General features: G+C 35.4%; 1 protein-coding gene across 6 annotated transcripts in view; it reads left to right on the top strand.

Moving 5' to 3' along the window:
- The window catches only part of NOL4 (nucleolar protein 4), a 403038-nt gene that overhangs the window by 272211 nt on the left and 104887 nt on the right, over nucleotides 1-25940 (top strand). For 3 of the 6 annotated variants that reach the window (XM_060028859.1, XM_060028858.1, XM_060028864.1), the window contains 2 exons: nucleotides 11595-11774; nucleotides 12495-12686. In XM_060028859.1, the coding sequence (XP_059884842.1) occupies nucleotides 11595-11774; nucleotides 12495-12686 (372 nt within the window). The remainder of the gene's footprint in view (nucleotides 1-11594; nucleotides 11775-12494; nucleotides 12687-25940) is intronic. The other 3 variants (XM_060028862.1, XM_060028860.1, XM_060028861.1) reach the window with 1 other exon arrangement.

Below are 25940 nucleotides of genomic sequence, written 5' to 3'. Positions count from 1 at the left end.
GGTTGATTTTGTTTTTAATTTTGTCCCAGCGACCTGAGAACAAACATGCTATGATGTCTATTTGAGTCTCACTTTTCAGATTTTACATTTGTAATGTAAAAGTTCATGTGCATTACATATTGTTGTTCTGTAGTTGGCCATTTCCCAGACACCTCCCTTCAGAAGTAAATATCAAAGGAAAACAGTCTCATATTCCTGTGAGATCTGAAAATTATATAAATAATTGAAATATATAGATATAATTGAAGTATATATGTTTATATATGTTATATATACGTACATATATATATGGATTTGGATAACATTCAGTGAAGTCTACTGCTATGAACAGATCTAAAGCTGACATATAATTCCAAGAATTCAAATGAATTTTGTCCTCAGTGCTAAGATTTCTGGGATGCTCTGACAGAATCGTATCTTATTTAGAGTTTCTCCCCTAGACAAAGACTCACGTTTCTCTTAAGGTCATCAGTAAAGGTCTGTGCTGTCTAATATAGCAGCCACTAACCACATGTGGTTATTATTATCATTGCTATTATTGATGATGATATTGCTGTCACTTACTACTAATACTTATTTTTAAAGTAAGACAAATGAAACAAGATTAAATATTTAATATGCAAGTTAAAAGGATTTTAAAATAGATATCAGGCTTGGCAATTTTGTCGTATCAATTGTTTTTTTATTGTCTAAAGCCTAGGATGGTGAAATTATTACCAAATATTGTGAAAATATTTATATAACCCCACTCTCTTGTAAATAAAAACAGTAATAGTGCCTTAAAACCACTACAGTATTATAATCATTTGAATTGTCGGTGATAGTATTAATGATTGGGAGTTCAGTTCACTTCCAAGGCTCACTTTCACCTAAATTTGAACTCCGAGAAGAAAAATATGTTCTTCTAAAGACATATGAGATAGTATTACATGAGATAGTATTTAGGGTTTGGGGGAAAATACATTAATAGCATATATAACATTGTTCATTTTTTTAAAAGTACCTAACAAAATCTAATTATTATTTACGTTAGATGTTCTGAGATATGATACCTACATTTACTATTTGTTATTTTAATTGTAGGACTGAAGTGGGATATTGGAAGATAAATTTTGCCCTTTGGGGATTTCTCCTTTAGGGTGATAGGTTAATAATTTAAGTAGTTGTGTTTGAACCTGTAAAAGAAGAGTTAAACCAGGGATTCACATCTTTACTTATCAGGTCAAAAGACTTCTGTAATGTGATTATATTCTCACCTTGTAATGAAAGATAAAAGCAGTATCCCTGACATTTGTCTCTAGAAACTTCAAGAACATACAGTTTGTTGGATTCTTCCTCTTAAAAGTGGTATAATCATTTAAGCTTCAGGTTGAAAGAAACCTGAAATGTCATTCCTAGCACATATTTCTGTCATCATTTGTAAATAAAAATAAAAACCTTGAAAAATTGGTTAAAATACATATCAGATTCTCTCAGGAGCAATTGCTTCACATTGAAGTATATAGTAACTTCAAATAAAATGTGCTACTTTTGACTTACAGCTTCTCTTTCTAAGTGGAATAAGCAGAGTGATGGTGCAATTATTTTTTCAATTAGAGAAACTTCAGTAACCATTGGCACCCTAGGCACATGTTCCAGGAAAAAAATATGAGAATCAGTTGTTCGAAACCCGCTTTAGAATGATGGCTTATACTCTCTTCCCTACCCTCACTCCTTCAGATTTTGTGCTTGGAAATGTGCATTAATACCTAAGATAATTTGTTATCTGTTTAGTGTTTAATCTCTCAGTATGATTTCAATGCATATTTCTAAGACCCTCCATCCTCAGAAAAATTGCTTCTTATAGATGACTTCTTATCATGAATAAATTAAATTATATTCATCAGAATAAAAAGTTTTATGTTTAGAATAGCAAGAGAGATCACTGCCTTTTCTACTTCTGACTCACCATGTAACAGTGGTACTAGTAATTAAAATTTATAATCAATATGTAAAATAAAACTAATAGTAATAATACGGGTAAAAAAACAACTGTATATGAAAAGGAAGTAAGGAAGATAGAATGTGTTTTTTGGATAAGGTAAGGTATGAAGGCCATTTTTTTGCTTGGTTTTGGGTTTTTGGTGGGGTTTTTTTTGTTGTTGTTTATTGGGTTTTGGGATTTTTTTGCTTTTTTGTTTTGGTAAGGGACAAAAAGTAATTTTTTCCTAACTAAAATGATTGTTGCAGAATAAGAAAGCAAAAAAAAAAAAAAAATGATAGGACAAAAGCTGAATGGATATAGAAAGGTACAGAAATTTGTAGAAAAGAAGCTTTATGTGTGAGTTCAAAGCTGGCTAAAATTGAATAGGTTTATTTATAAGTGTTTTTAAAAAGAGTTCAAAACTAGGATTTAATTTTCTGTCTGTTAAAAAGCACAAAAATTCTTAGATTATTGGTCTGCTTTTAATAAAAGATTATAAAAGGTTTATCTTTACCTTTAATGTAATCTGCCTAGGAAACAAAGATTCTGTGTCTTATGAAAATAGTTCCTCTGTAGTTGGTAGTGTTTGGTGATCATTTTACAATATATACAAATGTAGAATATGTGGCTATTGAACACTTGAAATATGACTAGTCTGAGATGGGCTGTAAGTGTAAAACATGCTAGATTTCAAAGATAAATTATAAAAAGAGAATGCACACTATCTCATTAATATAAAAAAATAAAATAAAATGGAACCAATCTTGAAAATTTCCTGAGCAGACAAGACCACTTTAGTCATACAAGCAAAACTTAATTTAGCTTATTTTGCGAGACTGACTTGACCTGGGTCATTTCTTACTTGTGTCTCTGAAAAACCATAAGCAAAACTTAAACTGTTACCCAAAATTGAAATGAGGTAACAATTAACTGATTCCCTACCATTATCATTTAAGAAAATTCTAGGGACTTCCCTGGCAATCCAGTGGTTAGAACTCCGTGCTTCTACCGCAGGGGGCACATGTTTGATCCCTGGTTGGGCAACTAAGATCCCACATGTCGTGTGGTGTGGCCCAAAAAATATTTTTTAAAAAAGAAAATTCTAATATTATAACCACTGCGAAGAATAAATAATCACTGCCTCCCTACTATATAAGATGCCTTGTAACAATATCCCCCTGAGCCTCATTCCATGTTTTAGTTTGAGTGTTCTCAGTTCAAGAACTGTCTTTTTGGTGTGTGCACAATAAACTTTTTACTATTAGTAATCTTTATTTTCCAGTGAAAACTAGGTAGTAGGCAATTGTGAACTATTATATATTAGCATTACATTGTGGGTTACCAAATTTATTAATACATAATTATAAAAACTTACAGTTTTTAGAGAGATGTTTTTATAGTACAATTTTTTTTTTTTTTTTTTTTTGCGGTATGTGGGCCTCTCACTGTTGTGGCCTCTCCCATTGCGGAGCACAGGCCCCGGACACACAGGCTCAGCAGCCATGGCTCATGGGCCCAGCTGCTCCGCGGCATGTGGGATCTTCCCGGACCGGGGCACGAACCCGTGTCCCCTGCATTGGCAGGCAGACTCTCAACAACTGTGCCACTAGGGAAGCCCTATAGTACAATTTTTAATGTGACAGGCCATTTTGTTAATAAACCCAAGTATTTTTTGTCTCTCTGTAAAAATTTAAAAACCAAAAGTAGATAGACTTATGTTTAGCATTTAATGTTTCACTATATTATCTTAATTGGAAATGATTTAGATATTTAATGAATATCCATTATTTAGTTTAATAGTATAATATTATTTGCATTTATTTAAAATTTTTTGACAATTATGCTTTGATTAGACATTAAACAGTTAACCATAATCTTATTTTTCTTGTTGACAAATTTTGTAACCTGTGAACCAGGAATCAGGTTCTCATCAGTCATCAGATCTGATGGCTGCTTGATCTTGGACTTCCCAGCCTCCAGAACTGTGAGAAATAAGTGTTTTTGTTTAAGCCACCCAATCTGTAGTATTTTTGTTATAGCAGCTCAAATGGATGAAGACTAGCAGCATCTGCATCACCTGGGCAGTTGTTAGAAATCAAAATTCTTGGGCCCCACTCCAGACCTACTGAATGGGGTCCAGTGCTCTATATTTGAAAAGATCCTTTGGGTGATTCTGATGCATGCCAAATGAGAGAACCACCTGCTAGCCAACTAATACCTTGAAGAACAAGCTTGAAAAAAAGGTTTAATATTTTGAAGAGCCAAAAAGGTAGCTATGTTTTTTTAAATTATTAAGTGAGAGAGATTTCCTTTCAGATGTTATGAAATGGAGTGACTTTCATATAACTAAAATTTCATGAGAATCTCCAAAGTAATTATTAATTTTTGGACAAACACTTGGAAAATGTCAAAATGAAGTATCAAATGTGACTTCTTTATCCAAAACTGCTTATGAAGAATTAATCTCAATCTTGGGAAATCATATACATAATGGTAAACCAGTAAACAAAATAACAAATACCAATCCTTGGTTATACAAATGTGTAATTGCAAATTCACATGCATAAGTAATAATACAGAGATATGTTGTGTACACTTCACACAGTGGAATTATGACATTTCAATTGCCATGTGGAAAGATCTTTTGGACCTTTTTTTTTTTTTTTTTGCGGTATGCGGGCCTCTCACTGTTGTGGCCTCTCCCATTGCGGAGCACAGGCTCCGGACTCACAGGCTCAGCAGCCATGGCTCACAGGCCCAGCCGCTCTGCAGCATGTGGGATCTTCCCGGACCGGGGCAGGAACCCGTGTCCCCTGCATCGGCAGGTGGACTCTCAACCACTGCGCCACCAGGGAAGCCCTCTTTTGGACCTTTTGAATAAAATACGTGAGAAATTACAGACCCTTAATTTGAAATATATAAAGGCTTTGTTGTCTTTATATTGATTCACTTTGCTATAAAGCAGAAACTAACACACCATTGTAAAGCAATTATACTCCAATAAAGACATTTAAAAAAATAGTAATGGGGTGTAAAAAAAATCAACAAAAATAAGAAGTGAAATCGATCAGCATTTTGACACTGACTAGTAAGTGACTTGTAATGAAAATGTCCAGGTCTTACTAAAGACAGTATTTCCTTGGGAGGAAGGAAAATACACTTAATGAAGAGAAATGAATTATATTAACAAGTTGGAAGAAGATTTAAATTTCACGTTGGATTTGACAAAAGATACTGATATCAATGAAGAAAACATAAAACTCATAAATGTCACTTTAATGCAGACATCAGTCACTTCCCAAGAAAACTTAAGATGCCCTAAATATTAAAGGAACTTGATTAAGGTTTCCCCAACTGAAAACAATGTAACAATTTGCATGATATTAGCAATATTTAATTTGAAGAGCAAAGGAAAGTTTCGAAACTATCAACAATAAAAGACACATTTCCATCAGATATGCTGAAGTAAAGACTGAATTATTTTTCTATTCTTTTTATAGAATATGATAATACAAAATCATTGTCATATGAAGAAGCAATCAAAGAGCATGCAGCCAAGAAACGTGGAAAGGAAACAGTATTATAGAGATGGGCCAGGGCGTTATTTAATTTTTAAAATATTATTTTTCTACATTTTGTGATGGTTGTAGCATTTATAAGCTTTTTAGAATCTTTTCTCATTTTAATTAAATATTCACTTTTCTAACTAATTTTTCAAATGCACTGCCTCTCCAAACTTTATAACTTTCAGACCTCAAAAAATTTGGATCCATTCAATCCTATGAGCCTAGAACAATGCTCTAAGTATTAAGTAGTGCTTCTTTAAATGTTTTTGAATAAATGACTGTCATGTAAAAATATTCAAAATGGAGGAGATATAAAACTAATTACAGGGCTTCCCTGGTGGCGCAGTGGTTGAGAGTCCACCTGCCGATGCAGGGGACACGGGTTCGTGCCCCGGTCCGGGAAGATCCCACATGCCGCGGAGCAGCTGGGCCTGTGAGCCATGGCCACTGAGCCTGCACGTCCGGAGCTTGTGCTCCACAACGGGAGAGGCCACAACAGTGAGAGGCCCGCGTACTGCAAAAAAAAAAAAAAAAAACCACAACTAATTACAAAATTTATACATCTTAAAATTCATTTTGAAAGTTTAAAGTCATTTAAAAATAGAGAATATAATACATAGAACTACTAATACCCATCACCCAAATTCAACAGTGGTTAAGACTTTCCACATTTTTTTTATTTTCCACAGTTTTTTCCACTTTTTTCCTTTTCTTTCCTGCAGTATTTAAAAGTAGATCCCAGATATCCACATCATTTCATCCCTTCATTCCTCAATTTCTGCCTCTAACAAATGTGGACATTTTCTTACATAAACATTTACTTAAACAAATGTTAGGTCATTACATCTAATCTAATACGTAAAAAAGTATTCAATGTTATTACCTAATAACCTCATCCATAGTCACATCTTCCCAGTTTTCTCAAAATTATCTTTTGCATTGGGTTTATTTGGATCACGATACAAAGTCAACACATTTCATTTTATTAAACCTTTTAAATCTCTTCTAATATATCACGTTTTTTTTCTGTGTCATTAACATATTGCTGAACCAAAGTCAATTGTCCTGCACAATGTCTCATAGTTTGGATTTGTCTGTCTGCTTTCTCTTGTGTCTTTTAACTTGTTATTTTATCTGCCTTATTTCCTATAAATGGAAGTTAGCTTCAGAATAGTGGTTCTCAAACTTGAGCTGCATCAGAATCCCCCTGGAAGGTAAGTTAAAACAGGGGTCCCCAGCAGCCGGGCCAGATACCAGTACCAGTCCACAGCCTGTTAGGAACTGGCCACACAGCAGGAGGTGAGCAGCGGGCAAGCAAGTGAAGCTTCATCTGCCGCTCCCCATCATTCGAATTACTGCCTGAACCATCCCCTCCCCGACCCCAGTGTCCGTGGAAAAATTGTCTTCCACGAAACCGGTCCCTGGTGCCAAAAAGGTTGGGGACTGCTGTGTTAAAACACAGATTTGGGGTCCAGCCCCAAAGTGTCTGATTCAGGTGATCTGGGATGGAGGTCAATAATTTGCATCTCTAATAAGTTCCCAAGAGATGCAGTTACTTCTGATCTAACAGGCACACTTTGAGAACCACTGTTTTAGACTTAGGTTTGATTCAATTCAAATGCTTTTTTCTTTTTTCATGCGCTTGCTTCTTAAGTTATGCTGTATGCTTCGTTTTGCATCATTTTGCATCACATCAGATGGCACACAGTGTCTGGTAATCACACTTTTAATGACGTTAAGAATGCCCAGTAGATTCAGTAATGAATAACTGATATTTTAAAAAATAACTTGCTGAATTCAGTGAAGTTGCAGGATACAAAATCAATATATAGAAATCTGTTGCATTTCTACGCATTAATAATGAACTATCAGAAAGAGAAATTAAGAAAACAATCCCATTTACAATTGCATCGAAAAGAATAAAATAATTATGAATAGATTTAACCAAAGAGGTGAAATTCTCTGACCACAGAGTAAGCAAACTTTCTTTACAAGTAAAGTTAAGCTTCCTATCTGTGAGAATTTTTCTAGGTCTGGAGCTGGCAGTTCTGTTCAGGTGTGAAATGTGGGAAAAGGAAAATGCCAATATATTTCCAAGAAGGTCTTTGCTAAGGACGGTCGCATGTTATCTCAAGAGGAATGAGTGGAATATATAACTAAGACAAAAATCTAATCTTGTCCCCATAAACCAACACCTGTGTTTTGAGGATAAGCAGGTATATATTTTCCATAGGGCATAAGTTGTGATTCTTTATCTTTGTATTTTTTAAGATCTAATTTGGATATTTTGGATTTACACATGGAATATGAAAATAATTGTTCCTGAAGGGGAGGCTTGTTTAGGGTATGATCATCCAAAGTTTTATTGAGGTGGCACAGGTTTATGAGGCAATGACTGCCATATGTTATGTGGGTTATTAGGAGGCCTCTAGTAATTATTATTGTCTAATTCTGTATTATCACCCCAATACCCATATTCCCCCATTTGTTAAAAAGGACTATTTTTTTTTAACTTCCATCATTCTTTGGTAAAGACTAGTCTTTTGTTTTACTAACTTATTTATTTATTTTTGCTGTGTTGGGTCTTAGTTTCTGTGCGAGGGCTTTCTCTAGTTGTGGCAAGCGGGGGTCACTCTTCATCGCGGTGCGCGGGCCTTTCACTGTCGCGGCCTCTCTCGTTGCGGAGCACAGGCTCCAGACGCGCAGGCTCAGTAGTTGTAGCTCACGGGCCTAGTTGCTCCACGGCATGTGGGATCCTCCCAGACCAGGGCTCGAACCTATGTCCCCTGCCTTAGCAGGCAGATTCTCAACCACTGCTCCACCAGGGAAGCCCTAAAAAGGACTATTTTTAAAACAGTTATAGATTCACAGCAAAATTGAGAGGAAGGTACAGGGATTTCCCATATTCCCACTTCCCTTTACACATGCCTAGTTTCTCTGTTATCAGCATCGCTGACCAGAGTGGTACACATGTTACAATTGATGAACCTAAACTGATGAATTATAATTACCCAAAGTCCATAGTTTATATTAAGTTTCACTCAAGGTATTGTACATTTACGGATTTGTACAAATGTTTAATGACATGTATGCAGCACTATAGTATCATACATAGTATTTTCATCGCCCTAAAAATCTTCCATGCTCCATCTATTCATCTCTCCCCACCCCCTAAACCCTGGCAACCACTGATCTTTTTACTGCGCCTAGTTTTGCCTTTTCTAGAATGTCATATAGTTGAAAACATACAATATATAGTCCTTTCCATTGGCTTCTTTCACTTAGTAACTTGTATTTAAGGTTCTTCTGTGTCTTTTCATGGCTTGATAGCTCGTTTCTTTTAGTATTAAATATTATTCCATTATCTGGTCAACCACAGTTTATTTACCCATTCACCTACTGAAGCACGTCTTGGTTCCAGGTTTTGGCAATTATGAATAAAGCTGCTAGAAACATTAATGTGCAGGTTTTGTGTAGAGATAAAATTTTAATTCCTTGGGTAAATACCAAGGAGCACAATTGCTGGATCATACGATGAATATGTTTAGTTTCGGAAGAAAAAGCAAGACTATCTTCCAAAGTGGCAGTACTGTTTTGCATCCTACCAGCAATGCATGAGGGTTTCTGTTGCTTCACATCCTCTCCAGCATTTAGTGTTGTCAGTGTTCCAGATTTTGACCATTTTAATAGGTGTGTAGTGATACTGTTGCTTTAATTTGCATTTCCCCAATCATATACGATGTGGAGCATATTTTCATATGCCTGTTTGCCATCTGTATATCTCCTTAGGTGAGGTGTCTCTTAAGGTCTCTGGCCCATATTTTAATCAGGTTGTTTTCTTATTGTTGAGCTTCAGTGTTCTTTGTAGGTTTGGGATAACTGTCCTTTTACAGATGTGTCTTTTGCAAAGATTTTCTTTCAGTCTGTGGCTTATCTTCACTCCCCAATATTTTAAGACCAAAGCCTTTGTAGTAAAAGGAAAACTACAGTCTGAAGTGCCAACTCTGTAGAGAACCTTTCTTAGATGCTGTGAAGGAAAAGGTGGAAGACTATATGTTGATTCCTATCTCAGTCTAGCTTGAAGGAAAATGCATATTAACATGAAAAGAAAAGTAGAGAGCAGTTGTGGTGTTTAATTCTGTGTCCAGTGCCATTGGCTATTAAGAGTTCACAGTGGAGGGAAAGATTGAAGTTGACTGAGGTAGAAGTGGGAATCTTTGTGGAAATTGAACTTAATCTGATTGACCTGGAAAGCTAGTTACTTCTTCAACAGTGAGATAGGTGAGAAATGACACTCCATCTGAGAAACATAATTCAGTGTTACAAAACTTTCAGTTTATATCATAGAAGAAAAAAACTTTGATTATGCTCTAGATTTAGATCCTGAATATTCTCAGATCTGTAATGGGTTTTCTTTACCTTGAGTGACTAGGACCATAAATCCTTTGTGGTTCCATAGTGGTACTGTTAGTAGCAGATGGCTGGCTCCTGTGTCTCACATCATATCTAAAAAGAATAGGTTAGCCCAGCATATTTGCATCCAGATAAGTGTATTATAACACTTTAAAATATTGCACATGCCATTTAAAAAGCATATATAGTATATTTTTCAAACTTACGGAATATTTGCCTTATATTTGATTAGGTAATTCCACCTTGTTAATGATCTGAACTATAAAAATATGCCTTTTTTTCACTTTTAATGTCAGTGACCTATTCTAGTTTTGTTATCCCTCCTCTGACTATGTAGTAATAATATATTAGTGCAATCCTCAAAGCATGCAACACATATGTTATCATTGTATGGAGGCATTTTTGAACGCTGATGATTTAAAATTTCCCATTTTAAATGCTTTCAGAAGCATTAGACTATGTTGATAGATTTGAAGATAGCTGCTCTTGTTTACAGAATTGTTTTCTATTTAGCTGGGGCCACCTGGGTATCTAAGTCATCATATGTGAAATTTGGGTTATTAATTTGACCTTGTAATGATTGATTTCTGTACTAGTCCAGGCTCCATTGCAAATGATCTAAATTCAGATTTAAGCAAAAATATAAAGTGGGGAGATGGAGAGGATATAGTATCACACAGCTGAAAGGTCCATGCGTTAATTTAATTTCAGGCACAGTTGAATCTAGATGCTCAAATGATGTTATCAGGTCTATTTCTATTCCGCTTAGCTCTGCTGGATTCAACTTGATTTTAGTTACAGGCACACTGTCTTCACTTGGAGGTGAAGTCAAGGCACTCATGCCTAGGGGAGAGGAGGTTGTTGCCCATAGGATTGGCACTTTGACCTGGCAAAGCAGGGGCTGATTCTGAAAGGGACAGGTGCTGGGCTAACAAACAAGTAAAAGCTACCACAGCAGGACCAATGGTTGGTCTTGGCCACAATTACCAACGTTTGTGAAAATTGTCTTGGTTGGCATTCATCTTCTCTTGTACATTACAAAGCACTAAGCTTAACAAATGGCTAGGAGGAAACCTAGTTGCTTTTTTCTAAACCAAAATCAGATGCCATCTTTAGACTCATAGACAAATTATAAACTGATTTTAAAGCATGTTTTCCTAGCAGTCCTAGTATCAGTATTTTCTATAGTACTTGTTGGGCAAATCAATTAAATATACCTACCCCTCAGTTTCCTTATCTGTTTCAAGAATACTAATGCAGTTAGACTGACTAAGCTCTGAGGTCATTTCTAGTTCAAAGAATATGTGATTCAGTGATTCTTTTATAAAACTGAGTACAGGTTGGGTTTTTTTTGGAATATGTATATTGAATGGAAACAGTAATTGCTCTCAAAAAGCTACATTCAATAAATCTTTCTGCAGTTATAGAAATGTACTCTGTGGCTATTGAGCACTTGAAATGTGACTGAGAAAATGAATTTTTAATTTGATTTCATTTAAGCTAATTTTGATTTAAATTAAAATAGCCACAGCTCTAGAATTATCAACTTATTTAAACCAGAGTTTTGAGAAATGATTGACATTAAAAATAAAACAAAATTTATAAGCTTGTGCAAGGAATTTCAAAGCAGCAATTTCCCATTTTCTTTTCAGTCCCCTGCACATAGCTATTCAAGCTACGACTCGGGCAAAAATGAGAGTGTAGACCGAGGTGCTGAGGACCTGTCCCTAAACAGGGGAGATGAGGATGAAGATGACCACGATGACCACGAAGATTCTGAGAAAGTTAACGAGACAGATGGCGTTGAGGCCGAGCGTCTGAAAGCTTTTAATGTGAGTCCTGCCACCCTACCATTATGGCTGAGTTTTTTACCACTTCACTTTCATGTTGTTGCTTGTTGGTAACTGTGGCTACTTTAGAGACATGTTTGTTTAATTTACAGAAGGATTTAAAAAGTACATGAAACACTCTTAGCCAACCAGACACCAGAATGGCTGTGTTTTGTTTAGAATTTTAAAGCCAAACGTGAGCTGAAAACTGCACTTGTGCTGTGTGAGTATGCATGTTTACTTAGCGGATGAAGGGAGCCTCAGCTTATCCCTCGGAAGCGTCTGCCCGTCATCCGTTATTTTCTTTGCTTTCCCAGCTTATCTAATTATGCATGAAAAAAGAGTCAATTGTTTGTTTTCGGAGATTAGTATACTGTGCAGTGTAGCAATGTAAACAGTCACATTATTAATAGAGAATTTTATGGGGTGCTCAATCGTCACAGTCTACTGTTATTTCTTGATTTTTTTCTACGCAATAGTCTATACTTTCTGTCTGTCTGTCTGTCTGCCTTTCTCTCTCTCTTTCTCTCTCTGTTTTTTTAACCCAACCATTTAGAAAGTCTGTAAAGGGTGTTTGCTTAAAATTTCTGGCTTTCCATTGCAAAGTTCTCCAGTGCATAAACCAGACAAGACTATTTTCCTATCAGTAATCAAGACAGGAAGCTAGGAACAGCAGAGAGCAGCCCTCCAAACCCTTCTCCTCTGTCTCCCTCTTGCCAACAGATGTTTGTCAGGCTGTTTGTAGATGAAAACTTGGACCGAATGGTCCCAATCTCTAAGCAGCCCAAAGAAAAGATCCAGGCTATCATTGACTCATGCAGGCGACAATTCCCTGAGTATCAAGAGCGTGCCCGAAAACGCATACGTACTTACCTCAAGTCCTGCAGGCGGATGAAAAGAAGTGGTTTTGAGATGGTGAGTTTTGAATTAAAACACAGCCCTAGATTCCATCCAAATCCCACATGTAACCATGACACAATTTTTTTTTTCATCTTAGTGTCTTTTTAATTTTTTCCATAACGTCAGGTCCAAGGGGTTTTTGTTTGCTTGTTTGTTTTTTCTCCTTTTCATCTTCCTGAAGTATTTATCCCCTTTGTTGATTCAATAAGACACACCTTGTGAGACCAGTGCTCACAAGCCTAGGTACCATGTCCCAGGAAATGAGGGTCATGTGAGTGAACAGCAGTGAGAGCCAGCATCTCATTCTTGTGTGTTTCCTTTCTGTTACTGCTAAAGCAGATCTAAGGTTATTCAAGTCTTGAACTGAAGTACCCGTGGTTGCTTTAGACGGCCTGTGAGAATGGCTTTCTCTGGGACAAAAGGAAATGGATGGATCCATCTAAGTAATACTATTTTCATACCAGCAGTTAACAAATAGCAGGCCTTGAAAATAAAGGTCAGGGAATGAAAATCCTTATGTGAAAAATAAGGCTTTTGTGTACTCGGTATATTTGTGTACTTGTCTTGTGGATGGTTAACATGAGCGTTTAGATTCAGCTGGGCTTTTTATAGATGGATGATATTATGCCAGTGTTAGATATTTATGGGTGGAAATTAGACAGTGTTGTTTGACCTTTATTCTATCTTACCTTGATGGAATTGTTATACTAGAAGTAGTTTTTACAATGTATTTTAAAACTTTCTTTATATTTTTATGTATTTGAGTGGACATGTATTAGAAATTTTCTGAAACTATTTTCATTGTACTTTTGAGAAGGCTCCATAAATACCAAGACTCTTCGTGCTTGTGATCAGTGCCTCCAATTTATTAGGTGTGATGGAACAGGAGTTAGTATAGATATAGGAGAGGTTTCAGAGTATGCCAATAGGAGAAATAGTTTTCCAGATATAAATGAAATGAATAACAAGTAATACCTCCTATATTATCTATTTTTCTACAATGACTTCTAAAAATATCTTTGATATTTTTAAAAGAAAAACGACTGTTTCTTATAGAGAGGCAGTCTGCCAAGATGGTCACTAACACAAGGCTCGGTCCCTGGAGAGCTTGGTCTGGAGTTCTGGGTCCACCAGTTTGTAGCTATGTGACCCGGGCAAGGTGCTTCAACTTTCTGAACTCAGGTCCCTCCTCTGGAAATAAGAATAATTCCTAATTTATAGTGCTGACAGGATTATATAAATTGTCATGTAAAGCTCGACAAGTCATTTTTGACACATAGTAACCACTCAATAAATCTGAACTCTGAAAATATAATCAACCAAATATTATTTAATCCATCGTCTGAAAAAAGCTACCCAAAATATTTGTATTATAAAATCACAGAACACTACATTTAAGAATTTGTTTACTTCTTAGAATAACTATATTGAAGTTGGAGTTTGTTGTACCTAAGTTACTTTAAAATAAAATAGCATAGCTGTGCCTGATGAAATTAAATTATGACAGTTGAGGTGGTATGGTATAAGAGAGGAGAGAGTGCTTGAAGAAAATACAGCTACTTCCCCCATTATTGAATTCTTTAAAAGTTATTGTCACCCAATAGGAGAAAGATGACAGACAAAAAGGATATCTAACCAGGAATAAAAGCCCAGAATCCTGGCTTTGACATCGGTTCATCATCAAATTGGCAGTTGTTGTAAAATTCCAGTAGAAACTAAGTATGTCTCATTCAGTGCACAATGCACAATATATACTTTCTTCTTTCAGTAACAATAAAGATAATAATGTTATATACCATGATTTTATTTTACCAGCATCTGGCACTACTATTTCTTCTAAATCTTTTAATGTTATTTAGAGATTCTTTTCTTTGGTAAAATTTATCTTATTTTCCATTTATTACTAATTCTTTAAAAGAAAAAAATCATTGTCATGTAGAATTCTTAATTTCTCAAAGATGTATTTGAGATAATCACAGGTTTTTTATTAGTTGTATTTATTTACCAAATATGAACATCTATTTGATGTAAACTTTGTGCTATCCATAGAGAAAGACAAAAAGTTAATATAAAATCAAGTAGGTTTACAAACTAATCTTGAAGGAAATAATGCTGTAAAGAAATGCTATTGTATTTCATATTTAATAATTTTCATTTGTTCATTTTTTATTCACTTATTCAATATATGTATAGTGTGCATAACATCATGCAAAGTAATGAGAAATACAAAAGATGCCTGACTTGTTAATTAAGAAAAGTTAACATGTTCCCTGATCATCATGATTCTTTGAGATTACAAGTTGTGGGAAGTGAAGTGCTTAAGTAATAATATAAGGCCTAATATAAATAAATGTTAAATGAACAACACAGATGAAAATTGATATTGTAGTTTAGCCCATTTTTAAAAAATACATTGCTCAGTAATGCACTAATGGAATAAAAATTAAATTTGCCATCTAGTTTACACTTGGAATTTTGATTGGCTTTATGTATCACTTCATTGTCATGCAGCATGTCATCATTTTGAACACTCATCCTTACCTGGAACAAATAGGAAAAGGCATGACTAGGGCAGATAGTAATTACAACTAAATATTGTACATTAATATTTTTTTGCCTTTATAATTTAAAATCTTAAAATAAAATAATATCCATGGTTTTAAAAAATTGAGACATTAAAAAATATTTTCTTATACTGTTTTTGCTATAGGTAGACATGAAGAAAATGTATCATTTTTAATATATGATTATCTTTACATGCCAATTATTTTGTAGTACTTAGTAAGTCAACAAAGCAGCCTAGAGAAGTTTTTAATATATTGGTAAAGTAGAATTGTAGGAGTGTTTGATAGGGGACTCCGTATTATAAAATGAAAGTGGCATTCAGCAAGCTTAGCTCATCCAGTTACTTAGGATCTCTTATCCAGCAGACTCTTTAAGTAAAGTAAAACACAAAATATTGAATTATGTGTTCCCTACTGACTTTGATTAAGAAATTCAAAGAGATATTCCCATAGAAGTGGTTTATGACAACTTATATTAGTATTATACTTGACAGTGTTGACATTCACTCTAATTTTCTGCTGCTAATACAAAGTCTATTCATGTTTAATTATTCTACACTATCCCTTAAGAATTTACAACACAAGTACTTTTCATTGACTTCACTGAATGCATACAAATATTAGAGTATATATTTATGCATTCTTATTTCACTGAAATTATTAAGACCCCAAAGGTCTTAATTGCTGAAGTAGCCGAAATGTTTATGTCATTGCTCCAGTCTCTATAATGCATGAAGTTAAATAACCATATTATGATACTTTTCTACACACTTTCACTAATTCAGTGTTCCCAATCATCTCAAATCATAAATTCTTCAGTGTTGAACATAAAAGGATATGTTTTATGAAAAATAAATCCAATAAGTTTGATACAGAGTACTGTCTTAGTTTTCATTAGATTTTAAGATCCAATGAGTTAAGCAGCCCTTATATTAATCCTTAGACAAATATATCAAATCATTATTGATTCTATTATGCAGGTTTGACTCTCAAATTACTTCAGCTAATTTTCTGAAGAATATTTGTTGATTGTTTCAGAAAAGAAATGTATTTCTCCAAGGTGTCCTGATCTTAAATTCAAGAACACCTATAATAGATAAAGCCATAAAAAGAAAGCTTTATAAACAAGGTGAGGTTACCCCATACCTAAGTATTATTTGTGTTATGTGATATGATTCTCTTTTTATTTTCTGAGTTTGCATTGTTTAGAGATTCTTTCACCATGCTGCATATATTTAGATGTATTTTTATAGAACTCAAATGAAAATATTTGGGGGAGATAGTCTAAGAGACTTTCTGTCCATCCTTCCTCCTGTATCTCATATCTTGACACTATATCAAGTTAGATCAAGTGGCCTAGATATTTGAATTCAATAAACTCAGCCACTTGTAAAATTACCTATTAATTTGCTTTTTAATATTATTTATTTGACTATATTTGTTTGAAGAATTAAATCTCATGCCTTTTTTTTTTTTTTTTTTTTTTTTTTTTTGCGGTATGCGGGCCTCTCACTGTTGTGGCCTCTCCCGTGGCGGAACACAGGCTCCGGACGCGCAGGCTCAGCGGCCATGGCTCACGGGCCCAGCCGCACGGCATGTGGGATCTTCCCAGACCGGGGCACGAACCCGTGTACCCTGCATTGGCAGGCAAACTCTCAACCACTGCGCCACCAGGGAAGCCCCCGCATGCTATTTTTTGTAAAATTTGCCAGGGACATTGTCCACTAGGCTTCTTAATGTCCACTATAAATGATCTCATTTCGGAACCCTCTTTTTGCATGTAATGAAAAAAAATGTGTTTCTTCTTCAGAAATAGAGTGCTTTTATGTTTTCTCATCATTAACTTACTACGTTCATTTTTGTGGCTGTCAGGCAGTTCAGAGCCAAAAAACTTTCTAAGGTCCCAATTATCCGGTTTTTTAATTTGTTTTAGCTTACATATTTCCTTGGTAGCTCTGATATCTATTTGGGGGGAAATGAGATATAAATTTAAAAACAAATGTGTAAATAATCTAATTACGGAAACACCATACTTTCATACCACCTTCTAAGTTTTTTTTTTTTTTTTTTTTTGCGGTACGCGGGCCTCTCACTGTTGGGGCCTCTCCCGTTGCGGAGCACAGGCTCCAGACACGCAGGCTCAGCGGCCATGGCTCACGGGCACAGCCGCTCCGCGGCATGTGGGATCTTCCCGGACCGGGGCACGAACCCGTGTCCCCTGCATCAGCAGGCGGACTCTCAACCGCTGCGCCACCAGGGAAGCCCCTAAGATCTTTATTCATAGTATTTCTTTTTAATTACATCCTATAATACCCTCCTCAGTAATTTTGATATCTGACCTTCGTATTTCACAGTTCTTTCATTAGAAAATAAATGGTTAATGTTTAGGAAATGGTACATTTTTGAGGGAATTTGACTACTTAACATCCTTTGCCTCTACTTGTCTGATGCAGACTAAAGTAGAGAGATCAGAATTCGTCTTCAATTCACAGCTTTCATAGATATCATAGGCATTGCAAAAGCTACAGTGACACTATTCATTCTTTAGCAAATAGAGCTATTATAAAAAATGAATTAAAGTGCTTCTTTAAACTAAAAATTTGATCGGAAATATACTGAGCCCTTCATACAAGATCTTGGTTTAAAACTTTATACCTGTGCAACCATTATTATTCACAATATTCTTCATGCATCGTGAGCACAACTGTACAGGTTTCTCTCTTTGTGACCAGTTAACTTAATTGATGCTAATTAGTTTGAATTCCCCACCTGCTATTTGTACCAATTTTTGCCCTCTCTTTTATAAATGTCATCTACCATCCCCCAGGATACGTTCATACCATCCTCTAAGTTCTTTATTCATAGTATTTCTTTTTAATTACATCCTATAATACCTTTCTTAATAATTTTGATAGCTAATCTGCACTCACAGTTCTTTAGCTTTCTCAGTTTCAGTGGTCTGTATCACTCTAGCCATTATTAGCATAGATATTTCTTAGTCTTTACTTTCACTCAAAGAGCCTGCACAAGCTATATTAAAATTTTTCACAATCACCTACAGTTTTTCAAGTATCCCCTGCTGCCTTTACAGAGGAAGTGTCCTGGTCTTATAGCTCTGGATAACGCTTCACTTCTGCTCCCCTGTCCTTTCACCTCCTTCAGAACATGGCTTCTTCGACCATCCCAATGGTCATATTTTCAGTTTTCCCTTTTCACCGAGTTTTCCCTTTTCTTCTCTTCTGCCTTATAAAAAGTGTCCAAATTCAAAAAAAAATTAACCTCATAACTTCTGTAATCTTTCTTTGAGGACTCAATGCATCCATCTTTCTTTGCCATGTTTACTGAAATATTTTATACTCACAGATTACACCTGTTACCACCAACTCCCACCGAATCCCTTAAATTCAGACTCTGGTTCTTACCACTATATTGAATTCGTTCTTATGAAGATCACATGACTACCTTTGCACCAAATCCAAAAATTGCATCCTCAACTATAAATCACCCCCATTTTCTTAAGATTCTATTTTCTATTTCTATTCATGTACCTTTTTCTTCATTTGGGGCTTTTCTTAAGATTCTTTGCTTGGCCATGTACCGCATATTACCCTCTCCACAGCTGCAGAGGTCTACTCCTGTATACAGTACTCTACTCTCAAAGTAGATCCCAGTCATATACAAAGCCTTGGTATTTCATTCCACATTCTAGTCAGATGCTAGGCAAATGTGTTGTTATATCCTCACTGACTTCTCTGCATTCTCTATAATAACCCATTCTCTCCACTGATCTTCCACCTCATCTACCAAATCAACAGTAAATTCCTCTTGACTTATCTATTTCCAGCAATCGCACCACTGTTGTCATGTACACCAGTGTTCATAAACTTGGAAAGAGATTTGACTCTCCTTATACTCCTGACTTGCATTCTACCGCTGGCTAAATTCTGTTTATTTTTCCTTTGCTGTCTTTCCCAAATCAGTCCCATAAGTTTGAACTTTATCAGGTATCATTTTAGTTCTAACCTTTCAAATCTCATACCTATACCCTTGCATAATCCTTCTAACTCCACTACGTACTTCCATCTTATACTACCCTCTAATTCATAAGCAGAGAAAGAACTAGGATTTGCACCTGAAAATTATGAAATTTGGGACCTTTTTTTCAAAAGAAAAGTAATATAAAATTATGAGCACAAAGTTAGGTAGAAGGATGAATATCTGCAGTTAGAAAAAAGCCACACATAATATTTTTTTTAAAAAAGAGAAATCTTGAAGATTCAAATCTTTTTCTTCAGAAAAAGAAGAAATACTAGAATACTTACAACATCCAGTAACCCCAGTAGTCCCATCCAGTTGAAGAACCCCGGTGCCTGGACTTCATTGGCTTTATTATAAATCTGCCTTTGCTCCTGGAGTAGTCTTCCTCAATTCTGGCTTTGATACTGTCAAACTTTTGTCATCTCAGGACAAATTCTAAATTTCTTACTATAGTGTGTTACAGTATGCCCTTTTGAAACTGAGACACCTAGGTTCAATTCCTGTACAATTTTATGTGATGTTTCTGAGTCTCCATTTTTCTAAAGGAGAGGGCTCTCGAGGTATTACATGTGATAATGTAAATAAAATGTTTAGCATATAATCTGGCCCCTTTCTACCCTTTCTTCTAATATGCTCAATTATTTCCTTTAATGTCTCAGTTATCACAGGGAACTGCTACTCTTTCTCTCAGTGTGTGCTCTCTTGGTTCACTGATTTTTCCTGACTCAGGGTTCATGGGTACTATTCTCTCTTTATTTACTAAATTATTTTATTTACTAAAATTGAAGAGTAACTAAAGTGTAAAGAATACAACCATCAGTGCTTTCAGAGTTACTCATCAGTGGATCTTTTAGTTTAAGCAAAATGTTGACCTGAGTCTCATGGAATACCCCCTCACACACCCCACTCACCTTCCCTCTACAAATACATACAAACCCTGAGTAAAATATAACAATTTTTAAATGCCTATATAAGCTCAAAAGAAAGAAAAGGAAATTCCCAAGCCTTGAAATTAATAGCAAACTCATAGCCAGAGTTGTAAGCCCTTAATTTGATAGGGTAACAGAGTAGGAAGATAGAAAAAGTGAATTTAAGCCCAAACAGATCAGGGCTGGGATTTGAATGCCAATTCAAGTTCAGGAGATGGGGATTTGGGTTTGCGACTAGGCAGGAACATGAACTGAGAACTGTATAAAAAGCTGGGACCCTGGAAATGACTACTCTTCCATTAAAGGGGAATTGGAAGCATCAAATTACAACTTCAAAAAATGAAATGACAGGCATTATAAACATTGAAACTAAAACCTTACTAGATCGGTTAAATAGCAGATAAGATGATTCAACCAAAGAGAAAATTGATACATTGGAACTGTGGAAATTACTCACAGACAGAAAAAAGAGAAGTGGAATTTGATAAAGAAGTTAACTTGGGGACTAGAGTGATATAGATCTAATAGGCATTCCAAAGGAGGAATTAGAGAGAATGAGGACAATATTCAAGCAAAAAAGGAGGAAGAATTTTTCAGAATTGACTAGACCATGAATACTAAGAACAGAGAAACAGACCATCCCGGAGCAGCACAAATAAAAACAAAGTCACACCTATGTACATCAAGGCAAAACTGCAGCAGACCCAAGAAATTCTTAAATGTCGCCAGGAAGAAACAAGAAATTATCTAAAACAGGAAAGTAGACTGAACATAATCCTTGTCCTCAAAATAGATGTCGGAAGACAATCTTCAAAATACTGAGAAAAAAGTCTTCAAAATTTTTTAGAGAAACTACTTTTAGTCTACAAATCAATGCCTAGCTAAACTCTACCTCCAGAGTGAGGAAGAAAAATACTTCAGACAACTACTGAAATTACCACTGACAAGCTGTTTCTGGGAAGAACTAAAATGTACTCTAAGAAAAAGGAAACAACCCAGAAGGAGACACTGGAAAATTAGCAGCATTGGTGAGCAAATCTGAAGAAAAGCTCCCTGATTTTAATCAGTGGATCTTGGTTCTTAGCCATGTTTTATCAGCTGTTACTTGTGGACCTTGTATCTCTTGTAGTTCAGCTTCCTCATGGGAATAATGGAAACAAATAGCACTTCTACATGAAAACCAACAACACTTGAAATAACAAATATAAAAACTTCTGCATAGCATGGTACCTGGTCTCTGAGGAACAGGATAAAATGCAGTCGAATCTGAAATTGCATTCCACTTCTCCCTTTACTGGGAAACCCTTGCTGTCTCAATCTGTTGAACTCCTTGGAGGACTAAATCCAATACGCCTTTATCTATTTAATCATCACTTCTAGCTAACAGCAGCCTTAAATCTCTCTTTCTTCCATGTGCAAATTGTACTTTGTGGTACTTCTGTAGTTTTATTTTATCCTGTCTTATATTACTGTTATTTATTTATGGGCCTTAGCTACCTAATAAGAAGTTACGTTCCTTGACTACTCTGCTTCTTAACTTGTTCATTTCTGTATCATCCACTATGTCTTATACAGTACAATTAGTTGCTCGTGAAATCTGCTCAGTCCGTGTTCAATTCAATGGAATTAAAATTGTTGAATGAAGGATGAGTGAATGAGTGGACATTCATACTAATGTGTTACTTTGTAGTAAAATTAGTGGGGAGATAAGCTAGTGTTTATTGTGTGCTCTTTCACAGTATCCTGCAATTGGCATTTCAATTTTAAAAGCTACTGATAACTGAAAATCTAGCCTAATGTATTTTAAATCTTAGGGAGTTTTTTTTCCCAAAGAAGGCGTCATATAACGTTTAATTTTAACTCTCTTGGAACACTATTTTTAAAATATTTTTATCTATTTGGTAATTAGTGTGAATATTAATTGTATGAATAGAATTTGTATATAGTTTTACGTTTCATAAGTAAGCTATTAAAAGAAAAGATGTCATGGTCCAAAGTAATCATAAGTAAATGTAATCACTTATTTTCAGAATTAAAAGATGTTTCCTAGTGGAGACTTGAATAAGTTGTCAGTTAAAATGAAAACATGTCATTTTAGTTGAAAATTTAGTTTATCTCATCTTGATCAGATGTATATGTCAGATGACATGAGCTAAATTGGGCTTTAACATCAACTATAAAACTTAACAATTCCCCATGTGTTTGTGAAAGATCATTATTAAAGGTCAATAATGTTCTAAAATTAAGGCCAAAGCATAGACTATTAATTCATAATGAAATACTTATAATCACAGCCTAGATAGGGGTTAATTATCATCTTTGTTTTTAAACTCCTTTTAAATTAGTCAAGGTATTTTTCTCAGGAAAACTGGAAAGTCCAAGGATTCTCACATAGCTGGGCTCAAATGTCAGGGATTTGCCACTCTCCCAATGCTTCTCTGTGTATTGGTTTAACTCTCAGTCTTGCTACCTGTTGGGAAGTGTTGCCATCAGCAGCTCTAAACTTCTTTTCTTAAAACTCCCAATCCAAGAGCAATCTTCCAGCTCCAGGTCCCCATTTCCATGAAAGGACTTGGATTGGCCCTATTTGGATCATATGTCCATTTCTTGGATCAGTCACTGGGAACAAAGGGATGGGCTCCCGTGATTGGCCAGGACTAAGTCACGTGGCCAGTTAGGTCAGTAAGGGACTTTGCTTATCACATCCACCCAAACCTTTTAGGATGGGGTCAAGGCAGTTGAGCTGCTATTTTAGTCTGCATCCACCATGCTTATCTAAGATCTTGGATCATCAATGGTCCAGAATTCAGAACTTTTCTGATTTGGAGGACCTGATAAAGTACATACTCTGTTTCCTGCATAACACTCACATTGGGGTCTGGAAAAACATCCCATGCACAAATATATTAGTCTTCCTGCCACAAAACCTAGGAATATTCACAGAAAGCAGAAAAAAGAAAGTTTCTAAATATTCTCATATCAGTTTCTTCTGCCAACTGAGTTTACCCTAAGTTTTTGAAATATTTCAGCTCATACAATATTAGGATCTTAGAATTGCTGACAAAAGGTTGTGAGTCTATAATAAACACTCTTTGTTCCGTGTATATTATACCCTATGTACTAGGCATTGTACTAACTTGCAAAGTAAACGCTATGATAACAGAGACAGTATTGATTTTGTTTATCTCCGTATTTTTGGACTTGGCACAGTTCCTGACATACAGAAAGTGCCCATTAAGTATATTTGTTGGATAAACTAGTAAAGATATCAGTGACTTTATGTACCTTACTTCATGGAATTCTAACAACTGCCCCCTGATATAGAGATTATTTTTCCTATTCATAGCTTATTGACTGAACCTCAGTTTTGCCATTTATAAAAATATAAATAATGATACTCGGCAGAATGAGTGAGGCTCAGAGAGATTATATAGCAAAAGTAGTCAGGCAAATTGCAAGGAACTGATTGCATAATAATATCCAGGTCTGTCTGACTTAGTTGCTAAACTGTTACTTTAGTCCACTGATGTTGGCAAATGAAGCTACCTGGTCAGAAGAAGGGATCCCTTGGGAGCTGCATCTTTTTACACTGTAACAGTTATGTGTTCAGGCATGGGTACACCATTTTGGGGTGACAGGATATCATCCAAGCTGCAGAATTTTCAAATTATGTATTTTATAAAGTAACAAGTTTAGCAGAAATCATCTTAACTTAAAACTCTACCTAAATTCTGACTACCGAATTATTTGCTTTAATTATTTTAAAAGAGCTCATTCTACTTAAAATCTCAGGTTGATGTCACCGTTGCTCCCAATCTGGCTTGTCTAATACTTGATTAAGCTGTGCTTGAACACTGGAGTCGAGAGCATCGCCACAGTAACCCATGAACAGAGCTTATATTCTTGATTTCTTTTTACTTTTTATAATTGCAAAAAAAAAAAAAAAAAACGTACAGCATCCTAAGCGTACAGCAGAAGTTGAGGACTCTAACACTGTTTAGTTTTAAGACCAAAAAATGGAATAGTTTGTTGGTGTGGTAGTAGGTTTTACATGCCTATATAAGGAAAGACACATTTACACTGTGCCAACAGCAATCATATCTTAAGTCCCCAATTAAAATGTGACTTTTTAAACTCCAAAACCCCATGTGACTGTTTAGCCATCTGTTTAATGAAACGACCACCGTTGATTTGGGCATAGATAATTATTACAATAAGAACAGTGCTGGGGAAAGATCAGCTTGTCCCAGTTGAGTATGACAGTTAATTATGAAGAGATAATTAGTGAAGGCTAGTTAGCATTATCTCATATCCAGGAAAGAAATAGGTAACAAATCTCAATCTAGGTATAGATCATGTAGAATATGTGATTGTATACATCTTTGAATAATTATTTTTAAATATCTAAGATAGATACTAAATAGTAGATTTACTGAGCTGTATTCAAATGGAAGGAGCAGTGTTGTTTTCCATAAATTATCTATTGAACTCTTTGCATTTTGGTGAAATATTATTTCAAGTTATTACAGTGGAAGCTTTTGTGTTTTATGGCCACTCTTACTGGTGTAACAAGGAATCTTCAGCATTTATCCCTGGTGGAACCCATGACTACAGCCCTTAACACACTGACAGGAAAACACTAAAGAGATGATTTTAGAATAAGCTTTCCACCAGTAAATGTCACGAAGGAAAGGGGAGTCCCCATGAATATCGTTCTGAGAACTCATAAATAATAGTTTTAAATTTCTCTATGATAACACTGCTTCTATAAGGAGCAAAACTGATGAATTTCCTTCTCACTCTCTTGGTCTAAGTACTTTTGAGTTGTGAAATAGATAATAGCCACACCATGGAGGAAAAATAAGCCAAAGACTTTCATATTTAGTATCGTATAACCGGGCACAGCATAATTGAGCTCTGTCTGTATTGACGAGCACCGGCATTTATTACTGGCTCATCAGTATTAGAACCAAGGGGATTTTTACCAGGATTGCCTCACAGGAGAGAAAGAACTTCTCTGCCTGGCTCCTGATTCTCGTTCTGGGCATGAAACTAAGCTTTATTATGTGTCATGTACCGTAATTTCTTGGCACTTCTGGTTGCCCCAACGTGAAAATCTTGTGAATTTAGATTGCATCAGTTTAGAACATGTGATGGAATTTAGATAAGTTCCATTTTATCATGCCATTAATGAAGAAGAGTTTTAAAGAATTAATAGGAAGCTGTTTTAGGAGGATTTTGATGACTTTAAGAGAAGGATTTTAGGAAGACCCTAATATAGTCTTCATTTCAATGCATAATGGAGTTAGCTGTACATGGACTCCTCCGGAGGAATGTGTAGTGTTTAAGAGCTCCAGCTTTCTTTAAACTCACTGAGGCCTTCATTGTAAAATGACAATAAACTTTACTAGGGATTATTAGTCCCAGTTTATCATCAGACTTAAAGATGAATTCAGGTGTTTCCACATCATAGCTGTGTGATCTTGGGCAAGTTATATAGGACTTTAATTTGGGTTTCTTTAAAATGGGTGATAAAAGTACTTTTTCTCAAGGGTTGTTTGGAAGAAATTAGATAATGAATCACAGATTTTTGTATTAATGCTTCCACATCTAAGCACTCAATATGAGTTAGGTATTATTAATATTTATCTTAAGATTAATTTAGAATGAATAGTACTGGTTTTCTCCTTGGAGGTACGTATTTTATCATGTATTTAGGATATTGTAAATTCCTTGAA

This window comes from Delphinus delphis, chromosome 13 (assembly GCF_949987515.2).
Source record: "Delphinus delphis chromosome 13, mDelDel1.2, whole genome shotgun sequence".
Taxonomy (NCBI): Eukaryota; Metazoa; Chordata; class Mammalia; order Artiodactyla; family Delphinidae; genus Delphinus; species Delphinus delphis.
Note: the sequence above shows the minus strand (reverse complement) of the source record. Positions and strands in the feature narration are given on the sequence as shown.